The 2,368-nt window shown below is 28.8% G+C and overlaps 1 protein-coding gene across 1 annotated transcript; it reads left to right on the top strand.

Moving 5' to 3' along the window:
• The first annotated feature begins 237 nt into the window (after positions 1–237).
• Positions 238–1,017, top strand: LOC105772115 (uncharacterized). The gene has a single exon (XM_012593440.1). The coding sequence runs from the start codon at positions 238–240 to the stop codon at positions 1,015–1,017; it is 780 nt and encodes a 259-aa protein (XP_012448894.1).
• The last annotated feature ends 1,351 nt before the right edge of the window (positions 1,018–2,368 follow it).

Genomic DNA, 2,368 nt, shown 5'->3' with positions numbered 1-2,368 from the left:
AAAGGCACCTTCTAGAAGTCGTATCTATATATACATGTATATAATAGATATATAAAATATCTTATAACTTTTTATTTTTATTCCTCTAGAAAGCCATCTTAGTGTCTATATTTTTATAATGTGTATATATATGTGAAATTTATTCTTCCATCAAATCAAAGTTTTTTCAATTTCATCTTCCTTTTTCATTATATTATAGTTTCTTTGATTCTTTGATTTTCAATAGGTGGGTGAATCATGCAACAAATCAAAGATTCATGGCAGGATTTTGGATATGAATCTAATGAAGAGGAAACACTTTCTCTTTGTGATCTTGCAATGAACGGTGATGATCATTCGAATCAGTTCTGGAACGATGATGAATATTTGAGGAATCAGCAAAGCAATAATAATGGTGATTTGTTCGAGTTCTTCAGTGATGATTTTCCCGCTCCTGCTACGATTTTCCCGGAAAATAGCAACAACGTAATCTTTTGTGGGAAAGTTATGTCGTACAGAGAAGACCAACCCAACGTTGGCAACAAATCCCAGAGGCTGAAATGCAAAATCAAGCAAGAAAACAACGAGAAAAAGAAGGATTTCGGCTGTTTGTTTCCCTGGAAAATTTCATCACGGCGTCCATTCAACAAGTCGAGGACTTTTCCTTCATCAAAATCAACAAAGGAATCACGGATCAGGAAGGGTTTTTTCAACAAGTCATGTTCAATGCCGGCATCAGTTTCGAAGAACAAATTTGGGGTTGAAAATGAGAGATCCAACGATGAAAAGTTCAATTTTTCGTTGAAAAAAGAATCAATGTTGGCAACCCCAGTTAAATCTAGGTGGTATTTGTTTGCATTTGGAGTTGGAAGGTTCCCAATGGAGATTGAACTTAAGGATATGAAGATGAGACAGAGTAGAAAATATAAGTCAATGAAGGTTCAATCACCGGTCAGCAGCCGTGACTGCGGCCGCCGATCAGAAAGAAGATCCGGCAAGGGTTTGTGGAGGTTGCTTAAGGTTTTAGGGTGGAAATAAATATTTAATTAACATATGCAATACAATGTTATACTAATTTTCGATTTTTACGATAATTTGTTACTTTTACAATTACGATCATAGTTTAAATTTTTGTAGTGAAAGAGTAAATATTTAAAACAAATAAATAAATATAAAGGAAAATATTCATATGAAATTGCTAAATTTACTAATTTTTACTTCTTAAATTAGAAAAAAAGTTGGTCATAATTCCATGGAATTCAGTTCAATTTTGAATCATCATTTGTTTATAAAATTTTTTAGTGAGGTCGTCACGCATCAATCAAGTCCCAATTCAATTAGAGAAATTACTTTAGTGTCCCTTTATATTTAAAATAAATTATATTATTTGAGGGTATTTTAGTAATTTTATTTTTAAAAACCAGTAAAATGTGCATATTAAGGGATATGAACATGTGCCAATTGGATTAGCAAAACTTTTAATTTATTGCTCAACCAAAATTTTATTTTAATATTTTTATACATTTTAATTTTATTATGTACACTTTATTGCCCCTTTAATTGTATATATACACGTTTCATTATTTATTGTATGTTATTTTTAAACACATATTTATGTTCTAAATCTACGGTTTGCACATGCATACACGTGTGATAGGATTTATAGTATTACTTGCATCTTATTTAATTATTGCAAAAGACCTAAAATATCTTAAATTTTGGGAGGTCGAATTATTAAATTGTATATTTTTACGATAGTAAAAATACAATTTTATCATTTAATAGCCTATATCTTTATACTTTTTAAAAGGTTAAAGCAAATTTTTATCATTTTGAGGTTAAATTGTAATTTTATTATTATAAATTATAAAAGAACTAAATTAAAATTATCATTTTAATCTGGTCTTCACTACGTTCAATTCATATTACAGAAGAAAAACATAAAATTACGTAAATGAACAAAAGCAAAATGTAAAGTTTGAATTACATATTGTAATGGTTTACATTTTTAATTTGTTTTCCTTTTATGAATAATCAATGTAAAGGTAATTGAGATTAGCTAAATTTATCATATTAAATTAAAAATTATAAAATAAAATAAAAATAAAAATTCAAGTAGGACCAAAGCATAACTTTAACAAAATTTAAATAATGATATTTATAAACAAGACTAAAATGTAGATCGTAGGGGGACTAAAACAGAAATTTTCCAAGAAAAAGTTTAAAGAAATTAGGGGAGCCGGCGCCCTGCCAGGCTGCCATTCCCCTTTGACAAATTGGTATGAAAATTTTGTCCTTATTCTAATTCTAAGTGTATGACAAATCTTTGCCAAGTGTCATTAAAAAAAATTCTTATTTCTATATGAATAAAAAAGGGTTGGTTGGAAAC

The sequence above is a fragment of the Gossypium raimondii genome, chromosome 6 (assembly GCF_025698545.1).
Source record: "Gossypium raimondii isolate GPD5lz chromosome 6, ASM2569854v1, whole genome shotgun sequence".
Taxonomy (NCBI): Eukaryota; Viridiplantae; Streptophyta; class Magnoliopsida; order Malvales; family Malvaceae; genus Gossypium; species Gossypium raimondii.
Note: the sequence above shows the minus strand (reverse complement) of the source record. Positions and strands in the feature narration are given on the sequence as shown.